General features: G+C 41.3%; 1 protein-coding gene across 1 annotated transcript in view; it reads left to right on the top strand.

The window, feature by feature from the left end:
* The first annotated feature begins 2,539 nt into the window (after positions 1 to 2,539).
* LOC137991206 (golgin subfamily A member 6-like protein 6) overlaps positions 2,540 to 12,500 on the top strand; it is a 16,110-nt gene continuing 6,149 nt past the window's right edge. The window contains exons 1-2 of the mRNA XM_068836321.1: positions 2,540 to 4,714; positions 5,825 to 5,881. Of these exons, the coding sequence (XP_068692422.1) occupies positions 2,540 to 4,714; positions 5,825 to 5,881 (2,232 nt within the window). The remainder of the gene's footprint in view (positions 4,715 to 5,824; positions 5,882 to 12,500) is intronic.

The following is a 12,500-nucleotide window of genomic DNA, read 5'->3' as shown; positions in this document are numbered from 1 at the left end:
TGATAATCGGCTGTTTTCTCGGAACTGAAAACCTTCCATATACTCACTATTTATCCCACAGGGTCTTGACACGTTTGATATGTTTTCTGGGACTAAATCGCAAGCTTTCAGGAAGTTGAAATTATGAAGTAGTTCAGTTCTTACTATATATTATCAAATAATGTTTATTTAAAGTAAACGTTCTGACACGTACTTCGTCGCACTCTACTACTAAGACTTAATTTAGAGGATAATGTGTACTCGTGCCGTTTAACGCTATCACTAGATCGCAGGAAACCTGCAGTGAAAAACGATTGTTATTCATTGGGAGCTTACAAAGTCCCAAATAATCCTTAATCTGGATTGATCCTTGAAAAAAGCTCTTTAGTTAAGGATTTGCCGCTTATAAGTCTCTACGTCTAAAAATAGATCCATTTTACTGTGAGAATGGAGTGGTGTGGACAACTTAGAGCCCAGTGTTCTCCCCAGGATTTTGGGAAGGCCAGGGGGCGTTCTGTCGGAAGCTTAATCTACCATACAAAATTAAGACTTACAAAAATAGCAAAAGCGAATTGTCATGCTGTCTAGGAAAACATAAAACTTAAAAACATGGAACATCCACCCAAACAGCACATCCTTGCCTTACTCTTTGGGCCCTTTGATTGTGTTTTCTACACAACTTGCACAACATACCACTACCACTATTTAGTATTATCATCTTCGTTAGTCTTAAGAAGCCAAGGGAAGTCCTTCAGCCACGTTGGATCAAACCCTGATTTTCCGTGTTTGGAATCTGTGGATGTTGACGGACCTTGTGTTGTTTCCCGAGGCTGGACTTCTTCATCCAAATTACTTACACTCTTATATCTCTTTTCCAGCGTGAAAAAAGAACTTAATTTACTTTGACTAGCTTTTCGTTTCTGTTCAGAGGATCCTGAGTTTGTCGAAGCCGCCATTTTTTGACAACCTTCCACGCACGTGGGAATTGAGTTTAGTATTCCATGTAATATCCGTAAAGTGCCCTTGAATTTACGGCAAACTGAAAGACGGCTGCCGTTCAACGAAACGAGCGGATGACAAGTTTCATCACCTTTCATGGAAGGGTAAATGAGCTGAAACCTTATCAATTGCGAGAAAACACATTGAGAAAACACTAGACAATGCTTCAGTATCTTTATTGAGTGTTTTTCTTTTTTTAATTATGGACAGGATCCCAGTTTTAGATGTTAAACTACGTAAGGTCACTTGTTTTAAGCCAGGCGGCAACGATTTTTCAACGAATCAAGCCAGGCGGCGCGCCTGGCCTGAAATACCTGGGGAGAACACTGGAGCCCTCATGACACAAGCTTAATTATATTCTATTATTTACTTGTAATACTTAGGAAGAAAGGGGGTTGTCTGTGGCACAAGATCTCTGTTAAGGATATTCTTATTCCATTTACGTTTAGTTGTAACATAAACTCTTTGATCTGATTTATGATAAAGTTCCATTTACTCTGTGCTAAGAGACCTTGATTCCTGTGAACAAATGGTAAATTCTGTTTTAGTTCTTCACTAGGCAAAGTCACTGCGCCACTCAAAAGTCGACAATTTACATTTTCGTCTTTTCGTGAATCGTGTCAGGGATAACCGTTCTAAATATGTTTAATATTAAGATAAACCTTGAATGCAATACAGTCGAATCCCATTCAAACCTCAACCTTACCTCCTATTTACAACATTTAATAAATGTCAAAACCTATGGCTTTTTCTTAGACCACTACAGGCTTGTTATGTCGCTTGAGGTAAAGTAAGAAACAAAGGAAGTCACCCGAGCTCTGTGTCCAACGATAGATTCTTATAATGCCCTCAAGTTTCTCTGAGGGAAAAGCGAGATAAATACATTAGTCGACATTAACTCTTCTCAGTTTTTCTTAATTGAATTTCCTCTCGTTTGCATGGACCATGAAAATACTATTGCCAGAATTCAAATAAAAAGCCACGTGCGGTTTATGGTTTGCACTTCACTAAGATATGTTCCTTTTTTTGGAATATTTTCAATCTTGGTTGGGACCACAAAGGTATAAACTCGCGTGACAGGACGCTGGAGGCAAGGCTACTTTCTAGCTTTCTTAATTTAGCTCTTTAAATTTTATCATTCTCTGTTTTGGATACTCTAAGCTGTTAAAAACAATAATTACTGATCCCATGTGGCTATGGCGTTAAACAAATTATGAGCTAAGTACGTCAGTGTTTACATTTTTTTGCTACAGTATTATGTTTGTTAATGATTTTACAGCCCAAAACCTCAATCACATGTTTAGGGCCCCCTCCCGCAGAAAACTGGTGGCTTAAGCCTCGACTAATTCAATTAAAAATCATGAATCTTAAGTAAAGGGTTTTAAAGGCGATTTTGGACAGACAATTGGGTCTGTATCTTCTAAATGAGCGTCTTGCTGTTTCAAACGTACTTGTGATCAGTTGGGTAAAAAAATCGATGTTTAAATGAAAAAAAAAACGTCTTGTTTTTGAAAAGGCTTTCCATATCTAGGAATAACTTAACGATAATTCGACGATAATTATGTATTCCAACAGAAGGAGTAAGGTTACGACAAAATCAAGCAACCATCTTCGACAAAACGGCGGACGCAAGATAAATGCTGGAGTTAAGATAGATAACCAAGGTTATGATGAAGGCGACATGAAAGGTAGCAAAGACAGCGGCATCGGTGAGAGTGAAAGAGTTTCTGATGGGCACACGATGCTGTATTCCGCAATTGAAATTGAAAATAGCAATGCCCAAGATGGAGGAACAAAAATGTCACTAGGGGAATTTAATGATGGCAAAGACGATGGTCGCATAGAACTTAAACACATCTTTAATGGACGGAAGGTGTATTCCACTTCACAGACCAGAAACAGTAGTCATGGAGCGAGTAAAATATGTCGGCATGGAGTTCCCACGACTGGGCAACTGGTCGACAAAGAAAACGAGGATAACATGAGCCAGGAAGAAAATGAATCAGAGAGTTTCGATGAAGAGAATCTTGTGAAAGCAGTGAGTTATGAAAGAGGTATTCAATTTTCCCAAACATCTTGTGAAGATTTTCGTGTTGAGTTGAGCGAAAATGACGAAGAGGCCTTAAAAGAAGAACTGATCCACATATTTGAAAGGGAGAGATCGACGCTGGAGATGTTCTTTAGAAACAAAATGGAAGAACGCTTGCTTGGATTCAGAAATAGGCAAATTGAGTTTGAGGAAGCAGCGCGAACCGAAAAGATAGAACTTGAAAACAGCATGTCCATGGAAAAAATGGAGATGCAAAGAATGTTTGCTGAAGAGATTGCCAAACTGACGAGTTCGTTTAATGAGGAAAGGCAACAATTTGAGAGCTATTACAAAGAACAATTGAAGGACCTGAGGGAACAACTAAGGACTGAGCAGAAACAAATGGACGAACGATTTACTCGCGAGAAAACTGAGCTGAAGGAAAAACTAGAAAATGAATATCAAGTCATAGCCAAACAAGAAATTTCCCACGAGAAGGAACAAGCAATTCGTGGCAAGAATGAACTGGAAGCACGCCTTCACATGGAAAAGATGGAGCTTGAAAAGGGTTATAACTTGAAACTGGCTCAAAGTGAAGGCAATCTTGAAAGATTGAAGGCTGAATTTGAAGCAAAATTAGCCAACGAAAGGATGCTCGTAGAAAAACAAAACCATGACAGTTTAAGGGAGATAGAAGCCAAGCTGCAGGAAGAGACACGAGTGAGGCATGAAAAAGAAAAAGAATTGGCGCAGGATAGAGAAAAATATTTTAAAGACGATTCCTTGAAAAGGAAAGAAAATGAACAGTTGAAGAATGATATCGATTTTCTTCGTAAACAAATCGATGAGAAAAATCGTGAAACTTTGCATTTGAGATCCCAGGAAGAAAAAGTGAGGCTGAAAGGCCGGGATGGACTTGAGGGTAAGCTTAGGGATGACTTCGACAAACTGCTAGAAGACCATAAGAAGGAATTGGAAAAGAACTATCAGAGAGATAAAGAAAAGGTTGCCGAGAGTTTGGAAGCTGAGAGATGGAAGATTAAGGAAGAGCACGAAAGAGAGAAAGAAAAAATCAAGTTTGAGCAGGACAACGCAAAAAAAGAAAGGCTCCGCAGTGAAGAAAAAGCATTTGTCGACTGGCAGCAGCAGATGGGGAGAGATGGAGATTTGGTGAATTCTTCTTCGAGTCATATTCAAGATGATATTGCCACCGAAGAATTAGACAGAGCACGCCAAGAGCAGCGAAGTGATGGCGATCGGGTAACATTAAATTCAAGAAAGGAGTACCATCGAATTCCCAGTAGAGCAAAGGAGAAACATGTACGGGAACAAATGAAAAGTGAGAATGAAATTAACAGACAGGTTTTCAGTAACCAACGAACTGATTTGGCCATTGGATCGAAGGACTTGAATTTCAACAAAGAAATAAGTAGCGAAGGCCATGGTGAACGAGATCATTCAATGTATCTCGTGTCCCCAGAGAATAGAGAGAATAGCCAAGCATTGCAATCCGAGATAAATGCATTACAGAGAGAGAACGAGGGACTAAGAGCTAAGATTTCTGCATTGGAGGAGAACATAGAACTTCACAAGAAATACAAAGAAGAAGCAAAAGCCGAAATTGAAAGACTCTTGAAAGAAAACCAACAGATGAATCTCAAGATTCAGAAACTGGCACCATCTGAGAAATGGAATGTTACTGAGGAGGTGAGTGCTAAAGGCCGCTCTAGGGATACCCCGATTTTAAGTTCCGTTCTAGCCATCAACTATTGTTTTGGATAATTCCCGGTTCAAATTGTAAATAGCCCCCAGTTTTAACTCGGTTTTTGGTCTGCCAATTTCGAAAATAAACACGGACGTACGCTGAAGTCCACATCTGTCCAGAAGCTCAAGGGGAGCTAATTCCTTGAGTCAACCCTTTCCCGAGTAACTCTACTTTTAGGAACAGAATTGTCCTGCAAAGAGTATCATATTTCTCTTGACGCTGAGATAATTTTATCTCTTTTTTGATTGGCTTTTACAACAGTTGGCATACTGAATCTCTCAAGGGAGGCGTCCTATAAGTAAATCTACTAGGGAAATGGTTGACTTCTAGGCCAAATATGGGGGATAGACTTCATGAGCTCCTGTCTGTCTTAGAGTGACTCTAAGACAGACAGGAGCTCATCGAGTGGAGCCTCTATCTCTCATGTTTGGCCTAGGAGTCAACCATTTCCCTAGTAGATTGCAGTCAAGTGATGAAAGTTTCATTTAGGGTTACATTCTTTCCAAAGAAGGGTAACATGACGTTTTTCACTTCTAGTTTCGGTGCGTCTGGCAAGCGCAGCTTGGGTAAGAGAATGTGCCGGTGATCTTACCTCGCTGCGTTCGCTAGGCCAACCGAGGAGCCTATTGATAGGGTCTTTTGTGGCGTTCTCCGGATCTTTTTTTACGTTGTCTTTGTTTGGCTCCGTCAAAATCTGCACCGTGTGCTCGATCCATATGAATGCAGCCAAAAACCTCTCCGTCAGACTTAAGTAAACGTTTCACGGTGTGTCAATCAAGCATTCAATGACAATGATGAAGGACTAAAGCAGTGCAGTACTAGAATGAACCGTAAACGATGGTCACGCAGTCGAAGACCGAAGACCAAATGAAACCGGCGATAAACAAACATCTCACTAAAATAGAGGTAGTTATACTCTCTTATGCTTCACGTTGAAGGAAAACAGTGAGTTAAAGTTTCGTCTACAGCTGCAAGCTACGTCAAATGTAAAAGCAATTCACACCGGTCAAAGCAAAGTCGGAAAGCGTTGACGATATCTTCTTTTCTTTTAGGAAACATCTATTTACAACCAATTGCTTACAAATGGCATTAAGGACTCTCAGTATAAGGTGAATATTACATTAAAATTGCTCAGTTTACAATAAGTCAGAAACCATAGCATTACGCTCGAGGAACCATTGAAAAGAAGGTCCTGCCTGCCTTGGTAAGACCTATACAACTTTGATTTCGTCCCTCAATCTTTTCAATCAGTGTGGTCAGGTTTTTTAGAATCCCAAAGTGATGCCACGACAGAACCTTTCCTAAAAGCTTCAATTGAAAACAAGCACTGGGGAAAAATGGTAACTAGTTTTTGATTAAAATGTATTTACTTGAAGCGTCCTAAGCCGATCCAATGAAATTTGAGGTTGTATGCAGCAGCGTGGTATCTCCGGGTTAAAAAAAAACTCTTTAAGCAAATCAAATGAAGCTGTGATCCTCGCAGTTATGAATGCAATTTTAGCAAGTGCGTATAGGAGCCTGAAAAATTCAGGACTTCAACGGGATTTGAACACGTGACCTCGCGGTACCGGTGCAAGTGTATGTCCTAAACACAGTAACCATTTTGCGCCATAAGCGGTTCTCTTTTTTGTACACAGGTTTAATTTAGTCTTGTAACACCTTGTGGTGAATGGTAAATTGGTGCAATTGGGAATCAAAGTTGTACAATAATAGAGCAGTCGAGTTGTTGTTACGGTTGCTGATCAGACGAATAAAAGAACCTCTGCCAAAAAAGAGTGTTGCAGTTGCCTTTTCCGCAAGAAGTCCTTCAACAAGCTACCTTGTTTATAAGCTTGAACAAAACACCGACGCTGCGTGACTGGGTTGTAGAAATAACTATGAGAAGGTAACGTGAAGTGCTATTTTCTACCCATGTAAACCATGTGAACGTTAGTCCTACTAATGAAAATGGGCCCACCCAAGGACAGAGAAAAACTCTGACCAGGCTGGGAATTGAACCCACGACCTTCGGGTTAAATCACCGTTACTGAGCTACAAGGTCAGAGGCAAGCAGATTCTCACGAGCTGCTCCCGTCTGACCTTGTAGCTCAGTCGGTAGAGCACCCTGGTCAGAGTTTTTCTCTGTCCTTGACATGGGAAGAAAATAGCACTTCATATCGCCCTCTCATAGTTAATTCTGTTGAAATATAAGTGCTACACGGCCAACCGTTGCATAAACGTAACCTCTTGGGTTGTAGAAAGCTACCTTGAATCTCATTTGCACCTCATATTAAATCACAAAAGAACACATTTTATCATGCCTCGTTTGTTTAAAAACTGAATAAATTTTCCGCAATCCCGCTCTTCACTGGAGAAAACAGACAGTAGAAAATCTGGCCTATCCCTACCTACGTGAGCCTGCAAAATGACCTGACTGGTTCTGATCATCTCATTTCTGGCTTTGGTGCGTTTTGGTTGCATACAAGTTCGTTCATACTGCATCTGTACCGCCAGTTCCCTGAAGCAATTCACTACTGTGGAAATTTAGCCTCTATGTTAAAACTAAAAAAGACCGCACTCTAAATATTAAAAACGTACAAGCTTTAGACCGCCTAAACCGCAGTCGTTAACGGGTAAAATGATAACAAGAATCAGACACCTTATATAGTGTGATAAAACAAAAAAACAGGACAATAGAATTTAAGAAACTTTGTCAAAAAGAATGTTGTATTGTTGTCCGTATTAGGTGTGATCCCGATATGCCAAGATTCCAATAATTTTCTCATGCGAAAATTGCCTTTGTCAAATGATAGAGGAAATCAATAGCGTGGTCTCAATCGTCCTGAGACCAACTTTAACATGATTTGAAATTCTGGTCATTAACTGTTCTCGCAAGGGATTTTGTGCGTTTTCAATGGCTTGTTAACAACGGTGATTTTATACTTCTTTAGCATTCGTGTCAGAGCTCGGTGACACCTTTGATGTACGGTAAAGATGCAAACAAATTATGAGACATGGTGGGGGGGGGGGGGGGGGGGGAGCACCAATTTGAAAGCTTGGAACCAACCCATGTCTAATAATTCTGTTAAACGAACTCATTTTTCACAATGCTACCATGGCAACTTTTTCTAGTGACAAAATGGCGTCTTATGAACGTAATTTGTCACACATGATATTAATAGCTAATCAAATGGTATACTCGAGAAATTAGGTAACAATTTCCAGAATTAAATAATATAGTTTCCTTCGCCTAAAGGCTAGGGAAGCTATTACCCGCAACCTAGTTTATAAATGGCTAAACATCATAGACATGGAACGTTTGGAAAACTATTATTGTGTTTTTGGGCAAAAAAAGTTCTTATCCAAGTTTGAAAAGATCCTCCCCCAACTGAAAAGATCTGGCTTCCTGAAGCAAGAATATTCATTTCAACAATAGCAACGGAACGACGATCCGCAAGATGATAAGCATGTGGATTGAAAAATGTTGGATTCTCGAGTAGCTTTATTATGACCTCCATGAGTCTTCTCGAGTTCCCGCGTGTGGTCGAAGCGATAGCTGAGCCAGATCCAAACGGTAAGAAATCTGCAGCGACAAAGGTTTTCCTCTTGGGGTTTCCATTCTTTTGCTCACGACCTTGTTCGTGCGTTGTGGGGATCTTTGCTGCCATTTCTGTGATACACTTGACTACTGTGGAAATAGGGCCTCTGTGATTAAGAATTTGTTCAGTGCGCAGGTGAACAGATATGAAATTAGAGCCTAACGATTTGGATACAAAACTACAGGCAATTTCCAAGAGTTTGTCATTAAAAAGAAAAACATCAAGCTTTGAAGGACATAGCTGTGTTGTTGATGGCAATGGAAAGTTGGCTCGCGTGGTCGAGCCATTCCCTTTCCACTGCACAATGCCGATGCACGGTCTACCCTTGATAACTTCGTCGTGGAATTTCTCGATCGATTTAAGAATCTCCACATCGACGCAAATAGTTTGTGCAACTTCAAGTCCTGCGAAGAACTGTTTGTGTTTGCGACCACTCCATGAGCAAGGCATCAGTGAGGGCCTTGAAACATTTCGCTTTTGCCTTAAGAGTGTTGCTCGTGGTTCATAAATAAGATACAACAGCAAATCTAATCGTTCTTGGCAGACATCTTGAAATGTCTTCCAGTTCGCAAGAGTGTTGTAACCTTGGGAGAGCAGCTTTTCATTAAAAACAGTCAAATTGAAGTAAGACGCCAGTGTCGGTAATTTAAGTTTTGGATGTTTTGCTCTGAACTTTGAGTCGCTTACGAAAGGCTCAACAGCGTGACCCCCACTAAGAGTGGCTAAGGCTGCAAGAGCAATGAGATTGTTTGTCGCCATCGTGAGTTGCTCGTAATAGTTAAGCGCCACATACAGCTTTCGAGGTTTTCCCAAAGCAACTCTGCTTTTCTGCATATCATTCTGCAAAATAAGGCAAAAAAGTATTCACCTCTAAATTTTCGATGACTCTCAGTCCATCTCAATTGATCACAGAGTGACCTTGACCTTTGCGAACAGAGTGACCTTGACCTCTGGGAACGAGGTCAAAGTCAGAACGAGGCTGCCTCAATTCTGGTGTACCCCCACCTTCCTCCTGAGGAGTGGCAGGTAGACGTCAGGGATATCCCATCCCTCTTTGCAGTTCAGGCCGGCTTGGTTGAGCTTGATGTGGATAGCCTCCTTGATCTTTCGGTGTGTATTCCTGGGTTCTTGGTCCAGAATCTGCATATTGTCAATAATCGGTCTCTTCGTGACCGCGTGTTCCTGTCCATGTTATCTAGGGGCTCCTAGGTTTCACCAGGGCATTACGAAGGCTATAGCCAGGTTTGGAGTACAGACTAACATTGTGTTTAGCAAAGGTCCGTTTGACCCTTTCAGTTACTCCCTTGAAATATGGCAGTACCACATAGCCCCGCGACGGTTTATCCTGGTCCCTAGTCCTGATAGGAGGGGGCTTGTGAGGTTTCTCAGTGGTGTCACATTCTTTTAGAGCCCATTCAGGGTAGCCAAAAACCCGGAGTGCATCTCTGATCTTCTGCTTTCGGTGTTGAGCAGGGCTGGGTCTTCAATGATGGTTTCTGCACGGTCATCAAAATACGAACTATGCACCGGATGGTTAGATGACCACTGCAGGTAGTGGTCAGTGTGCGTCTCCTTTCTGTAAACATCAGTGGTGATGGTGTTGTCATCATTTCTGATCATCATGACGTCCAACATCGGTAGGCGGCGGTCTTTTTCACGCTCGATGGCGAATTTGGTTCTGGTATGCTGTTGGTTAATGTGTTCAAAAAAAAATCATCTTCATATTCTTGTTTGTTGACAACCCCCGAGTCATCTACATGTCTTCCCCAAAACATCGGTGGGTGAGGGGCGGTATCAAGAGCCTTGCGTTCGAACTCCTCCATGAAGAGGTTAGCTACTACCGGTGACAGCGGGGAACCCATGGCCATACCAAATGATTGCTCATTGATGAATCCATTGTTACAGTACTGGAAATAAGCAGTGTCAACAACCATCTGAAGTAAATCGCCAAACTCTTCCGGGGTCATGAGTGTGCGTTCCGACCTTGTGCTGTCTTTCTTAGCTCTGTCTGAGGCCATGGACACTACTTCCTACCCGGAGACACTAGTGAAGAGGGCCGTGACATCGAAATAGGTGAGCACCTCCTTATCTTCAAGGGTGATCTCTCTAATCTTGTTGACCAGGTCCTTGGAATTGTTGATGTGCTCGTCACCCTTTCCGATCAGGTGTTTTAAGAGATCTGCTAGGTGTCTGTCTAGGTTGTAGGAGATGGAATTAATGCCGGCGACTATGGGGCGCATCTTGATAGGGACTTTATGTATCTTGGGAGTGGCATAGAAGCAAGGTGGGGTATATCTTGTCATACACCCGGGGGTCGAGGTGTCCTTCCTTCTTCATGGACCTCAGTTTCCTCTAAAGGCGCCCTTTCAGCGTTTTGGTTGAGTTGTTAGGACCTATAAGTGTATACGCGTCTTCATCCACCAGTAGTTTCTCACACTCTGTCACGTAATCAACCTTGTCCATGACCACAACAGCCTTCCCTTTATCAGTATTGAGGATGACAATGTCCTTATTAGTTCTTGAGCGAATTCACGGCCTTGATCTTATCCTTGCTGATATTGGCTTCAGGGGGCTTAGAATTCTGTAAGATGCCTACGACCTGGATCCTCAATCTTTCCCATTTCTTTAGCTGTATACCTGACAGGTCGATCTTATCCTTGTTCACGCTAAGAGACGGTGTTTCTTCACTCTTTTCCACGGAAAGTTTTTCCAATTTGTTGATCTGCGCTAATTTGGATCTCTCAAATAAAGTTTCCTGCGACTTTCTCACATGCGCACTGACCCACTCAAACATGGCGGCATCGTCGTTATCATGACAACGCTCTTTTATGGATCGTTCAAGTTGACAACACTGTTTTGAAAGTTGGGAATTCCTATGGTGAGTGAGGTGTATGCGTTCACGAAGTAATGCACGTTCCGCTCGCTTGATGATCTGCCGAGCTCTGTCTGAATGCACTGTGGTTTTTAGCCGTAAACTAACAAGTGTAATATCCATTTCCTTGCACCGGAGATTGAACCGCAAGTGGTTACGGTGGCGAGCCAGTTGTTTGGCACATTTTCCCATCTACGAATCGAATGCAGACTTCCGTTCCCATATTTCATTCCGAAGGTCACTCTGTGATCAAGATGGACTGAGAGTCATCAAAAATTTAGAGGTGAATACTTCTTCTGCCTTATTTTGCTACTGATACAATGAAACTTTCACTTTCTTCTGGATTACTACGTAGCAAATGAATCTGTTTAACGATTTCTTTCATAGTTGCTAAATCCATCGGGATCATTGCCAAATCTCGTCAGCTTTTTCTTACAAATACTTTATGCACATTTTATAATTCTCTAATACTCCCCTACCTACAGTATTGTTCTATCGTTTGGGCCTCTACATATCCCTCTCATCTACAACCAATCTTTCGTCTCCAAAAGAGAGCCCTAAGAATCATGACTCACTCTCCCCCACGTGCACATACCTACCCTCTATCTAGCACATTTCATTCATATGCAAAAGTTCTTGCCCATTACTCTCTTGTCTCTCTTCAAACCTAATTCTGATTGTCATCAATATTTTTGCAAGGCAGAGAGATAACTTACATCTCCTTACCCATAAATACTCTTCCCCTTTAAGGGTGCAGGGTCCCCGAATTTGGAATGATATTCCTCTCTCATTACGCTGTTCTCTCACTATTTCAAACTATAAACGTAAACCGTCTCAGAGGTTATTTCCAGTACTTGTAAACTATAGTACAACTTTTCGTTTAACCATGAGCCATAGTTCCTTTTATGATGCCTTCTTAAAAGTTAGCTTTAGGTTTAATTATGTATCCTTGATTGTATATTTATTTGTATAGTCTTTTTTTTCTGTGTGCCATCTAGTAGTGCGCCTGATCTCCTGTATGATTTTTGCCATATAAGCTTCTGGCTTCGGCAATTAACTATGCTAACACTACTTTACAAGAAAGAATGTCAAATAAAGATTAAATTATAATTGAAGCGTGACCGGGCTCAAAATTTTGCTCAAAAAGTGTATACATTTTTGCATTCGTCAAACCCTTTTTCCCCTTCCTTTGAAGTGTTTTCAAAAGGGGTCACAGTTTCATTCCATGTCCATTTCATTAAATTGCCTCCTCATCAGAACTCTATCGTGTGGTCTAGG

Source organism: Montipora foliosa, chromosome 2 (genome assembly GCF_036669935.1).
Source record: "Montipora foliosa isolate CH-2021 chromosome 2, ASM3666993v2, whole genome shotgun sequence".
Taxonomy (NCBI): domain Eukaryota; kingdom Metazoa; phylum Cnidaria; class Anthozoa; order Scleractinia; family Acroporidae; genus Montipora; species Montipora foliosa.
This window is presented reverse-complemented; position numbering and strand designations above follow the sequence as displayed.